This window comes from Numenius arquata, chromosome 16, assembly GCF_964106895.1.
Source record: "Numenius arquata chromosome 16, bNumArq3.hap1.1, whole genome shotgun sequence".
NCBI classification, from domain to species: domain Eukaryota; kingdom Metazoa; phylum Chordata; class Aves; order Charadriiformes; family Scolopacidae; genus Numenius; species Numenius arquata.
This window is the reverse complement of record NC_133591.1, coordinates 12301973-12314672: the sequence shown is the minus strand read 5'-3', so window position 1 is coordinate 12314672 and position 12700 is coordinate 12301973. Positions and strand designations below refer to the sequence as shown.

General features: G+C 38.0%; 1 protein-coding gene across 2 annotated transcripts in view; it reads right to left on the bottom strand.

The window, feature by feature from the left end:
* The window catches only part of CIT (citron rho-interacting serine/threonine kinase), a 71456-nt gene extending 60117 nt beyond the window's left edge, over window positions 1-11339 (bottom strand). For both annotated transcript variants that reach the window (XM_074159841.1, XM_074159842.1), the window contains exons 1-8: window positions 11247-11339; window positions 10371-10512; window positions 8903-9078; window positions 7461-7562; window positions 7104-7246; window positions 6039-6132; window positions 4459-4662; window positions 3654-3807 (exon numbers count right to left, since the gene is read on the bottom strand). In XM_074159841.1, coding sequence (XP_074015942.1) covers window positions 3654-3807; window positions 4459-4662; window positions 6039-6132; window positions 7104-7246; window positions 7461-7562; window positions 8903-9078; window positions 10371-10512; window positions 11247-11339 — 1108 coding nt within the window. The remainder of the gene's footprint in view (window positions 1-3653; window positions 3808-4458; window positions 4663-6038; window positions 6133-7103; window positions 7247-7460; window positions 7563-8902; window positions 9079-10370; window positions 10513-11246) is intronic.
* Between the last annotated feature and the right edge of the window lie 1361 nt (window positions 11340-12700).

Here is a 12700-nt window from a genome sequence, read left to right as displayed (position 1 = left end):
TGCAGTACTTTAATCAGTTTATCATTAGGATCAGATAAAATGTCTCTTATGGAAAGAAGCTTATTTTTTTTTTTAAATTCTGCACTAGTGTGCGTATTTATGATTAGTTCAAGGAACATTGCCTTAATCGGGTCTTTTCATCCTTTCAAAATATTTTCATGCACATTCAGAAAAGAGATACTGCATTTCCCCTGGGACAGTGAAAGGCTTAGCTGAAATAGGAAATTTAAAGGAAATATAGAACATTTCTTAAGAATAAAAATATGTCTTTTCATCATCTACAAGGTGATCTATATATACTTTCTGAGGAAAAGCCTCCGCGCAGCCTTTTTAAGTAGGTTAGGCATTACCCTTCCTCGGGCTTTGTGAGCCCTATTTGAATAAAACGCTATGAAAGAAAAATAGAAAACAGAAAGTCCAAATTATGTAATTTAAGGATGTTTTATCTAAGACCTCTTTAAAAAAAGGCATTATACTACTTGCAATCAATCTATACAATATTATCGTAACATCTTTTCTGCTCTGTCAAGGCAATGATCCAACACATACATTTCTGTTAATAAAAGTGATCTTCAAGCTGACGTGAAAGTGAACTTCAGTCAGAGAAAGGAGTCAACACACTTTTCTGAAGGGAAGCATTTAAATGAAATACCACAGTGTTTAAACTGTTAACCTATTGAAGACAACTTTGGGTTCATAAGGATAAAGAAGAGGCTTAGACTTATGAAGAATGGGATTTGGGTTCCTGCCTGTTCATAGCAGAAGACAGCCTAAAAAAATCAGTCTTCAACGCTTCCTTAAGTTCTTTTGTTTGCACAAGACATTAGTTCTTTTCTTCTCATATATATAGTTTCCTCATGCAAGTCCAATATGGCATTCTGTTTTCAAGACCTCTTAGGCTGCAGTTACAAAACAATTCTTAAAATGAGAGATTCTTTATGTTATACAGATATATCACCTAGATGACAACAAAAGTCTTCTGACCATCTCTCAGCTAACCTTCAGCAGGCAGATTTTTGGTTCCAAAGTAAACAGCCAATGTAATTATGTAATTTATGGATTTCAAATAACAAAAAGTGATTAACAAAATCCTCAAATTATATAGAATGCAACCTTACAGCCAATAACTCAAGTATGTCATCCTCCATTCTCTACCTCTGACTTTAGACACTTATCAAGTACTCAAATAATTCTGTTACTGACTTTCCAGTTAAAATCCTGATCATTTAGTTGAAACACAGATAGAAATATGTTTATTCCAGGTAAACAAATTCCAAAATATTTTCAGAAAACTCTATCAACACAATCTTTCCAAAGTTTCCTTTTTTTTTTCTTTTGTTTGGGGGAGTGTGGTAGTGTCTGTTTTGAGGTTGTGGTTTTTTTAGAAGCTTTAGAAGTCATTAAATACAGAGAGCAAAATCTACAACTATGTTTCAGTACATTAGTCCGAGGAATGGGAAAATTACCAGTTGAGACCTGACCTCAGGTTTACTCGTTGGATTTTGTTTCTGTAACTTAAGAGCTGCTTCTACAGACACACGCTACTTGAACCCAAGGAAGTCGGGAGCCTTTCTAGAGGCAACTATCTTTTGGGAAGGGGTTTACTGAAAAGTCAAGTGTTTCATAGGTTACCATAACAACCAAATGTAACACTGAAAAAAACTCTAATGACATATTCTTATCCAAAATCAGTGCATTAAGAATGGTTATCCTGGAGTTCACAGCATGATAATTTAAATACCTGCAAGGCAAAGGTACCAATTTTTTCCCTACCATTCTCAGTCTGAAATAGAAATAACATCACTGCTTTTATAGACTAGAGGAAAGTCTGACTGCGCTGACACAGAATTTCACAATCAAAGCATCATAGAATCATTTGGGTTGGAAAAGACCTTTCAGATTGAGTCCACCATTCCATATCCCCAAAATCTTTAACCAGATTAACTTGAGGGAGTGAGATTCTTTAGTCTAAATCCTGTGACCTCTTCCAGCACTTGCTAGTTCCCTAATTTTCTCAGCCTGCCATTGCTCCAGTTAAACACCACTATCAGGGGAGGTCAAGTTAAGAAAGAAACCTTTAGCTTTTAGATAGCCCAGGCCAAACCCTGGGTTTGAATAGAATGACAGCGACGCTACCCTGAATAAACCAGCAAATGGAGAACCACCGCAGAGAGCAAAGCAATAGGTGATGCATTGAATCTGCTACCAAAAGCAAGAAGACTGCTGTGTTTTGTGCTAGTTACAGTGGGGTTTTATGAAGTATGAGAAATAACAACCAAGTCAGGGGTCAAAGCTGCATGAATCCTCACAGTAGGTAAGTCCGGATATTACAAGGAATGATGCAATCCATTGGCCAGCTGCAGACAGAAATGGGATTTTTAAAATCCCAAATGATTATTTCAACATTATAACGACATCAGGGCTGCCGACCAGCTTGTCCATCAGTATCACCGTCGTCACATGAAATGGCAAAACACTCAATTAACTTGTGCAGTTGTGTGAATACTGGACAGACGATTGCCAAGGAAACACCAGAACATATGCTCACATGCCTTTTTTTTTTTTTCTCAGATCTGAGATAATAAGATACAAATGCAATACAAAAATTTTAGAAACAGAAACTGGTGGCTTTGGCAGGGTTCTAGGGAAAGAAGGCAAAGTGAGCTGAAGTCTGGCAAACAAATGCTAAAACAATGAAAAAGACTCAAGGCTCAATGGCTCTCAAAGGGCAGAAACAATGGATTTTAATAGAACAGCAGCTCCACAAGTTCAAAATTAATGAATCAACAGAATTGTGAGTAAACATTCTGTGGAGCTGACAGCTGAAGTGCTGAGATAGTCATCAAAAGTAGCAGCACTGGCTTAGCAATTTATCATGGAAAATGGAGCACAATCATTGCTCTTACAGCATATTTGATAAAGAATATAAGGCAGACGTGTTCCTTGCCCAGATAATCTTACAGTCCAAATAATTTAAAATACTATCCAACACAAGTCAGGCACTCATACATAGATCACTGATGATCTGTGAAATATGTGCTTTTGCCATGGATCTGGTGCCTCAGTACTTCCAAATACTAAATTCCACTGCTTCCATAGTATTATAAACAATTATCTGCATCGGAAATTATCTGTTTCACTGATTTTATTCCATTCATTATGGAATGAATGGATTTTTGACCAAAAAAAAATAATCATATATTAGTCACATTAACTTTGAGGAAAAACTCCAATGCCCCTATGACTGCTGACATTTCGTCACCTACAGGAGATAAAAAAATCCAAACAAACTTAAATGAAGCTGTATCACAAGCAAGAACATACTGATGCATTTTAATCTGAGGAAAGACATGGAAAGGACCATTTTGATTTTCCAGTCTAGTGCCTGCAGTAATATGGCAATTGCATCAGAAATTCATATAGAATTGTATTAAACTTCATCTTACCCTACAATTTTCACCTATGAGATGTTAACGTATCCTATCCAAAAGCAAAATGAATTGTTTTGTTAAAAACACCTGCTTCATGACACAATCCTGTTTCATTATGAATAATTATTCACATCAAACACAATTAAATACTAACGTTGTACAAATTTTCATGTTACCCAAAGAAATAGGAATTGTTTATAAATGCAGTATTATTCTACTTACAGTTACGGATATTATTCCAGTCAATTCTAGAAAAAAATGGATGGCAGCAGAGCCCCTCATAACCCAGCCTTTCCTTCTGCCCACAAAGCAGGCTCTGGATCAGATCAAGAAATTCACTACTAACTTTCACCTCCTCTGGGAACTTCAGAAATCTCTGCAGTAGAAAGAAAAGGATTTCTGCTCAGTAGGGAAACAGTCCCAGAACAGTAAAATTCAGTTTCATTATTCTGAGATATGTCAGGCACAAAGGATAAATATTTATACCATACAAATAATAGTATTGTGTATTTTTTCCAAATAGGCTTTTATATGCATTTACTGCAGTAAAGAAAAGAACACAGGAACAACCGTACTCAATCAGACAAATGCTAGGCACAGATCACCATCTTATGCAGAATGGTGGTCAACGGCATACACAAAAGGAAGAGTAAAACAAGTCAATTCCCCAGAAAATTCTCCCAAACAGAAGCATTTAGTAAGATTCAGAAACTTTATCAATCCACAATTTATCCTTTCAATTTCTTTTCTAGATTATTTTGGAAATGCTGCAATTATAGTTGCCTAAGATGGATAGCTAAATCTTTTTTAAGTCATGCACTGCAGATGATTATTTTTAGACACCTGTTACAAAAAATAACTTGATATCTACAATACAGAGACATATAAAACCAATATAAAACATATATTCTAAATATTTTACAAACATGACAAAATAAGAGACACCCATAAACTTCTTTTTTCAACTGTAAAAACAGTCTTTAGTGACAGCCTTTTTACTCAGGAACACGGAAGGGGTTCTCTCTACCTGGAAGTTCATGATGTTATTGAAAGTTTTTGCTGAAGTTCCTTCAGCAAATGGAGATCTTCCATAAATCATTTCATACGCAATGACTCCCAGGGACCACCAGTCACATTCTGGACCATAAGAAGCTTTGCCATCCCCATTCAACCCGGTGAGCATTTCTGGTGCCATGTAGTCAGGTGTGCCAACAGGTAGCTTGGCGTTTACCTAGAAGCAAAGATATATCAAGTGAAATTACAGCACTTTCTGTTCATTGTGATCTTGGTAATAAACCAATTCCCTTTTCTTTTTTTTTCTTCTTTTTCATTTTTGTTTTTTCAAATGAGACACAATTTTCAGCCCTCCAAGCGAATTTTAAGGAAGTAATTTTAAGCAAGGCTGTTAAGCAAAAATGTGCAAGGTTAAGAAACTGCTGATAAACAAACAGAAAGCAAGCTGTTTGGTATAAGAAGAGTCAAATTATCAGAGCTAACTGTAGCTAGAAAGTCCAAACAGCTAAAGTAGAAGAGCAGCATTCTAAAAAGCACAGGGTTACTAAACACTGATGTTTTAAGCAGTACACATTCCCTAGCACTACTGCTTCTACTAGTATTAACAGGGACTTCAGAGCTGAAATTTCAAAAATAGTCAAATTTAGGCATAAATATTCCCTGCCCTTGATTCATTCTGTGTCATCCCTATGTTTTTACCTTGCATTCTTGATCAGCAAAGTACTAGTATTTGAATTTCTGGAGTGCTTAGAAAAAGCCAAAATTGCAATCATTTTTGCACTGAGTGGCATAAAGAATGAAACAAAACAGCAGGCAGACTAACTCAAAAACCTGAAGATGCTGAAAAGATAACGTGAAGAAAAAAATTAAAAGAAAAATACAATGCAGAGAAGCACTGAAAAGGGAAGAACAGGGAAGAACAGGGAAAACAAAATATTAAGAGTCACAACACTAAGAAAATGCTACCAAAAAAAAAAAAAAATTCTAAAACAAGACAGGATTCTGGTATAGAACTTCATATTCTTGCTTAGATATATTTTAATTTCAAATTATCACTTGAAATTATATGCAGTCAACCAAATTTACAAGCAACTTATAAAAAAAACTCGATCAGTTCACAGCTTTGAATATAGTGCTTTCTGGCGAGTAAAGCCCGGAACATTTGAATGTGACTCATTTCAATCATGAGCTCCCCAGTCTTCAAAACTTTAGTTAAAACAAACACAATTTTCAGTCCAGTTATAAACAATTATAAATCCACATTCTTCACACACAGCACTGAGCACTGTAAGAATCTCTAGAAGTATGATTTTGTATTACAATGCAGCACCATGAGAACCTAGACTTGTCTTTACCTTACTTGCGCATTAAAATTTTAATAAGCAAATATATATCTACTGAGAGCTGCAAAAGATACTCGAGCTCAGGTTTGAAATGTTCACTAATGGAAAAATATCATTGTGAATAGATTCCATGTTGGACAAATAAGGCAGAAGAACAAGGTGTAATATGGAACAGATATAAAGTTAGTTTTCCCTTTTTGACTGGACCATCCAAACAAGCCATAGGCAAAGCTTAAATCCACATTATTACCGTTTTGTTTACTGTCATTTTGGCAGCTGACCCAAAGTCCACCAGTTTAATGTGTCCTGTTCTGTCAATAAGAACATTCTCTGGTTTGACATCTCTGTAAGCAAGAAGGAAGCAATCAGTACCTTTCCATACTGTCCCCACTGCCACATCTAGGTAACCGGATACCCCTAATTCAGCTACACTCAACTGTGCTCAGCTGCATAAAGCCTTAACAAGTGGGAGTCTTATTTCCAGCTGTTGTTCTGTGTCCAAGCAAATACGGAAGTAGTAAGGTTCCCTTTATTTCACGGAAAGTTAGTAATTATTGGCAGAAGATGGAAAGAGAAGGTGGTTTCACACTTTGACTACATTGTAACTGACTTACAGAGAAGTATTAGGTAGCTTTCTTCCCAAATTTCCTTGCAGCTTATTATTCCATACATCTTTCAAATCCAGGCAGGTACCCTGCATTAGAAAGCCATGGCCTGTGTATGCACTAAGGGCAGCCACTGCAGCTCCTTGGAACATAAAATACATTTCCAAAGTCTCCGAATGCAATAAATTTCTTAAATACCAATCTGATTTGCATACGCATACAGAAACAGCCTTCAAGCCTTGATATGATCTTTAGAAAACTTCGTGATGTTTAACTGCCCCAACATCCTTCCTATACTGCCCTGTTCACCAATCAGCACACGACGAGTTTTAACAATGACACTAATTTCCCATACTACTTGGTGCTAAAAGCAACGATCTCTGGAAAAAAATTCATTTTTTACAGTGCAACATTAAGGCTCCTTTTTACTAAACCTCCAGAAAATATACATAACAATCCTTTCTTGATATTAGTTTGAACTTTACATCAAAGTTAATGCCTTTAGCTACAATTATTCTTGGAGTCTGATTAATTTTCTAATTTTCTCTTCTGCTAGAGCGTGTGAAATACTGTCCTGAAAGAGGAGAGAATTTAAAAAAAAAAAAAAAAACCAAAACCAAAAACAGGAAGGCATCTTTCCAGAACACCAACACCTTTCTGGAATGACACCGATTAAACATTATGTGTGATGCAAAGCAGTGTTTACCTACCGGTGTACGTAACCCATCTGATGGACACTGTGAATGGCTAAAATCAACTCTGCAAGATAAAACTGCACCATGCTCTCATCTAGTTGGTCCTCGTATCGGTTTAAGAGTGACAGTAAGTCCCCTCCAGGCTGATACTCCATAACCTACATAAAATTTTAAAGGGAAAGATATAGTTCATACACACAAAAGATATTGCATTCAACTCCTCCATATTACACTGGACACGTATGAAACAGTGGTGTGTAATGCAGGAAAACTAACACGTGATGAGCACATTTCAACCACCACGTTGTTCTTCAACATAACAATGCCAAAAGTGTTCATTAGAGGAGAAAAGAAACAAAGACTTGGCATTACCAAGTAGAGATTCTTCTTGTCTTGAAATGCATATTGTAGCTGTGGAATCCATGGACTGGTGCTCTGAGATAATATACTGCGTTCTTCCTCAAAAAATGACACCTACAAAAAAAGGAAGCGTTCAGTTATATCATGATGAAAATGAGCCAGAATACATTAGAAAACCCTAGTTTCAGAAAGATTCGAGTCTGTACCAAAGGCACACATCACAAAAAAAATTACATAGAAAATATTACATGCTATTTCCTTGTGATGTGCACCTTTAAAAAGGTATTTTTACTCCTTTGTGCTTTCCATCTCCCTCCCACCTTCTGTTGTCTAGCTTGCTTTCAACTGAATAGTCCCTGCTGCAAAGGCCAGCTTCCCTTTCAAACTGGTGAAGCAGCTACCAGTCTGGAGTGCAACCTTGGTTGACCTCATCTGGACTGACCCTAATGAAATAAAAAGTAACCTCAAAAGAATCAGACAAGCAGAAAAGAAGCTAGAGCAAACATGGGGTAGCATTTTAACAGCTAATTCAGTAATAAATTCATTGCACGGTATTAAAATAAAGACTTTCTTGAAATCATCCTCTAGCAACTATTTAATTATTCAGATGTGCAGCCAGACAACAAGAAATTAATTTTATCACAGAGATACTGCGAGTTCATTTAGATCAACATTCCCTACTTTCACTGACCCCCACTCAACAAGGCTGAGCAAGCGTCATATTGAGGGTAGCAGGAAAGCACTTTGCTTCCTTGTCAACCTATGCCATAGCAAGAGTAATTTTAGTTTATCTTCATTTCTGATAGCCACAAACAATGCTGAGGGATCTGAGAAGGAATCTAACTGAACCATATATTGGGAACAACTGATGCCGGTATTGCTGTATAAATTCACAAGGTCTTTCATGGAGTATCTGAGTCCTACTTGTCATCCCATGTCAGTGAAAGACTAACTCCTGTTTCTCACCAAACCATATAACAACCTCCATTATCCCTTCTTTTAATTTTTCAAGTAACACATTTCTCAAGCTAGTGAGAGGCTCTCCATAAAAATCCAGTTACCACAGTTTGCCTTCACACCCACTCTTGACATTCTACGTCGCTCTTTAAAATAAAAAAAAAACCTTAATGAATAGATTGCCTGAAAATTCAAGCCATCACCAAGCTGATCAATACTGATCCAGCATTTTCTTCATCTGTTTTTTCTTGTTTTACAATTAAATGGTAAGCTCTTTAACACTGGGGACATTTTTTTGTTTTGGATGGCACCTCACCCAATAGATTCATAGCCTACGACAATGTCTTTTAAACACAGCAAAACTACACACAAATATATTATAGGATGATCCTTCTCAAGATACACTTTTAACTTAATTCTAATAGTAGTGACAAAAAGGAAACGTTCAACAAATTGTAATTTATCATTCCACTGTCATAACAGAAAAATATACATACGTGCTCCTGTGCCAACAAGGACTCCTTGCTCATCACCTTCATAGCATATACATCACCAGTAACTTTCTCTCTTACTACTTTTACATCTGCAAAGTGACCACAGCCAACCACACTCTTTACTTCAAAATCCTTCAGACTGGGTTGCAGTTCCCTTAATTCAGCTATGGTCTCTGCATCTATAAAAATAAAATAACTTATTTTTACATTAGCCAACCGGCATTTCACAACAAACACAACATCAAAAATGAGGAATAAATAAAACAACAAAAAAAACCCCAACACATTTAGTTCCAGACTCTCAAGAAATGTTAAATCATTCCAGAATATACTTCTTAAAAAAAAGTGTGCATAAGTACTAGAAAAAGACTGTATTGATGCATAGTTAAGACTAAAATATGGTACATACAAAAGAATCAGGAAATGTTAAGACAGTTCCTATAGCAACCATAATTCTGTCCCATTCATAACATCATAGGCTGATAGCCTCTTTTGTTTCTAATTTCTTTCCAACCGTCCTTTACCAATACAAAGCGTATTCTCTAAATATGAGGGCTTTACCCAGCCGAGTGCTACTAGTCAAGTGGCAGGGTTTTCTCCTCTGCCTGTGGGAGGCACTAGTCTATTGTCTAACAAATAACTGTAGACATTTATTTCAGATATTCAGTTTTCCATTGACTAGTTTCAACCGGCATGCACTGTGAAAATCAATTGCTCACTGTAGATTGTTCTAAAAATTCTTCAGATTAGCAGAAAATTAGTCTCCACTAATAATATCCAGAAATCGTTGGATGGAACTATTATAGAGGGCATGATAAGTTACTTTTAACCAAAGGGCTTCCTAGTATATTTTAATAGAAAAATTGATGAACCTTTTTTTTTCCTTTTCCCCAAAAAGAATCCAAGCACGCTATCAGTGTATAATATCAGACTATATTTACCCCATTAGAAATCCAAATTCTGAAGCACAGAACTACTATTTACAAGTTACACGTGCAAAATTCAGGTAACCCATGGAATCCAAAAGACTACTTCAAGCTGAAAGAGCTAAGGATTACCCAGCTCCTTTCTAGATTTTTTTTTCTTCATACCTCTAATCATTGTCCTGCTCTCAACTTCTGACATCCTTCTGTTGTGCACACTTGGAGCTTTGCTGCATGCAGTACTCAGCCACTTTTAAAGAAAGTGCCTCCTCAACTATAAATATAGTACGGACTAAAAAGGATGTGCGTTCGAGTCACAGCATTTCAAAAGCCACCTGTATTTGACATTTTTGGACCCGAACAAAGCCTTTATATGATCGCCAAGACCCCCTTTGCAATGTCAAGTCTGCCTACAAAAGGTCAGATGCTCAAAGTCCTGGGTTACAATTATTAATAAATCAAAGCCAACTAAAGCATTAATTAAACATTCAGATTCTTAAGAACTGTCTTTTATAACGACATCTGAAAATAAGTCTAAATGAACTTACACTTCCTGACAAAGTTGCCAACATGTTTAATTTTCATTAAAGCGGGGTTTCTGCATTCTTCAAAAAGAACGAATAAAGAATCAAGGATGCCTTCCCGGGAGAGAGGAGACATCTGCTGTTGAGTCACAAAGAGTGGCTTCCCCTGGAAAAAAAAAGAAGCAACAGCAGATGGAGTCTCAGACAACAATGAAAAGCCTCAAATCAATAACATATGTATAGAGCAGATTATATATTATCCATTTAAAAATCACTACTTCAGAAATTAGACAAATGATACAGAAGTGTAAGGTAAATATACCAACTCACTATGTCTAACTGTAATAACTGTTACAGGTATGTCACTTCAGACAAAGCAATCCTGTAAAGATGGTTAAAGTTCAAATCATAGGTTTCGTGAAACTATCTACATCCTATTGATGATTCTGATCTGACTGGCTTTTTTCTTGACATTGTACCATATGGGTTTTTTCATGGTACAAATAGTTTAGGCAATCTAGAAGGAGGAGCTGCTGAACGTCAGATAATCAAACAGCAGCTGGTTAGGTAAATCCACCTCACGACAAACCCTCAGCTACATCGCCCATGAAAAAACTGCCGATTACAGGATGTAGAATGCAATATTCCATCTTTATGTGGGAAAATCCACTGACATTGACAGACAAACATAAGACCAGAATTCCTATGCACTGAACTTTGTGCAAACTAGATACACACTTTGAACTTCAAGAAGTTATCCTCCTTTTACCCCTTCCTCCAGAGGGCCACACAGGCATGCTTTGAGCGTCCACATGAACAAGCAAAAGTGTATTTTGATACTCTGGGGCGTACACACAGACAACACCGAGATCAGCTAATCCCAAGACAGAGGCTCTTTACCTGAAAGAGCAGATTTAGCCGAGAAATTCGGCTGGTGATGGGCTCCATCGGTCCTGCCTCTACCGGATTTCGGGCGCATTTAAACTTCAACATCTTTAGAGATTATCATGTGTAAAAGATCACCTGAAAAACAGAAGTGGGACTTTCAAGCAGGGGCACTTGAATAGGTGACTTTAAATAAAAAAAAAAAAAAGGAAGATGGGGAGGGGTATAATTCAAGCGATATTTGTATTTCCTTGGAGACAAAATTTATTAAAACGTGAAAACTTGAAGGCTCTCACCTCAAAACACACACCACCACACCCCGCCGCTCTCCTCACCTTTACCGCCATCCGGGTTTGAACGGAGCAGGGGGCGTGTCCCGCCCGCCATCACTTCCGATGACGCGCTCCCCTTCTCAGCCAATCCCGAAGCCGGTCTGGCGGAAGCGCCGTCGTCACGTCCCTAGAGGGAGGGCTCCCCCACCCACCTCCCTGAGGGGGTTGAGGGGGGGCGGGGGTGAGCGCGCGGAAGGGCCGTTAACGGTTTTAACCGTTAAAGCGGTGGGGTGGCCGCCATGTTTGCCGCTGGCGGGGGGGGGGCACCGCCGCGGGCCTGGCAACCGCTCGCTCCCTCAGGGCCCGGTGGGGCGTGGAGCCCGCGAGGGACCGGTCGGTCCCTCGCGGGCTCCCCGCCCCACCGGGCCCTGAGGGAGCGAGCAACGGGGGTTTATTCCCTACACCGCTTTTTCCCCTTTGCCAAAAAAAAAAAAAAAAAAAAAAAACCACCACGAAAAAAACACTATAAAATGACTCATTCGGAATAATTCTGACCGGAGCTGGTGCAACCGTAGGTTAGACGTCACAGTTGGCAACAGCTAACCGCCAGGTAGGACAGCCAGAGGGGAAATAAAACTGGGTTGTTTTTTTTTTCAGAAGCTTTAAATTTTGCGCTGTGAAGGGCTTATTTAACCTTTTATGTCCCACTTTTTTTTTTTTATTATTCTGGTGATCTATATGGCCGTTTTATTCATATATAGGGTAATTAGCTTTCAAGCAAGGCGTTGGCGAAGGCGTTCCAGCTCAGCATCACCCTCCGAAGTGGCTACGTGCCATCCATCAAAATGCTAAGTGGAATGCGGCACGACCTTGTTTGAACGACGGATGGGGTGCTGTGATGTCGGCGGAGAACATCAGCATCACCCTTATGCAAAAAACACAGGACGCTATTTCGAAGTACGGTTCTTTGTTTACACAGTGCCTGGGCAGGCTTTGAGCTGGTAACAGACATATAGGTGATGGGGTTCCTTAAAAAAAAAAAGACCCTATTGCTGTGTAGTGACATGAAATGAGATGTTTTGCTATCCAGCAATCAGTTTAATTATGCTAATACGGGCTTGGCATCTAGCTGATAACGTAATGCACTGATGGATTTATTGTGTTACGACTTTATACAAATCATTTTACAGATTTGTG